The following is a 266-nucleotide window of genomic DNA, read 5'->3' on the forward strand; positions in this document are numbered from 1 at the left end:
CTTCAAATGTGTAGTAACATATACAAAAGTTACAGAAATGCTGTTTAATTTATAAAATGAGGGATACCTGACTCTACACCATTCTTCCTAGCATATAAACATTTCCTGTGAAAAATTTAACTGGAAACAATAATGAATTGTGAAAGGCTTATGGGATCACGCATTTTCAATCATGCTTTCAATCTTATTTCAATCCTACCTGATATTCCAATATAAGTTTATGGAGACATAAATACCTGCTGCGGTTCCTGGGACTGTGAGAAGGC

At 34.2% G+C, this 266-nt stretch overlaps 1 protein-coding gene across 1 annotated transcript in view; it reads right to left on the bottom strand.

Annotated features, from left to right (window-relative positions):
• LOC119592033 (protein lin-9 homolog) overlaps positions 1 to 266 on the bottom strand; it is a gene marked incomplete at its 3' end in the record, with an annotated part of 40098 nt that overhangs the window by 11339 nt on the left and 28493 nt on the right. Inside the window, 1 exon segment of the mRNA XM_037940827.1 lies at positions 237 to 266. Within this exon segment, the coding sequence (XP_037796755.1) occupies positions 237 to 266 (30 nt within the window).

The sequence above is a fragment of the Penaeus monodon genome, chromosome 29, assembly GCF_015228065.2.
Source record: "Penaeus monodon isolate SGIC_2016 chromosome 29, NSTDA_Pmon_1, whole genome shotgun sequence".
Lineage (NCBI taxonomy): Eukaryota > Metazoa > Arthropoda > Malacostraca > Decapoda > Penaeidae > Penaeus > Penaeus monodon.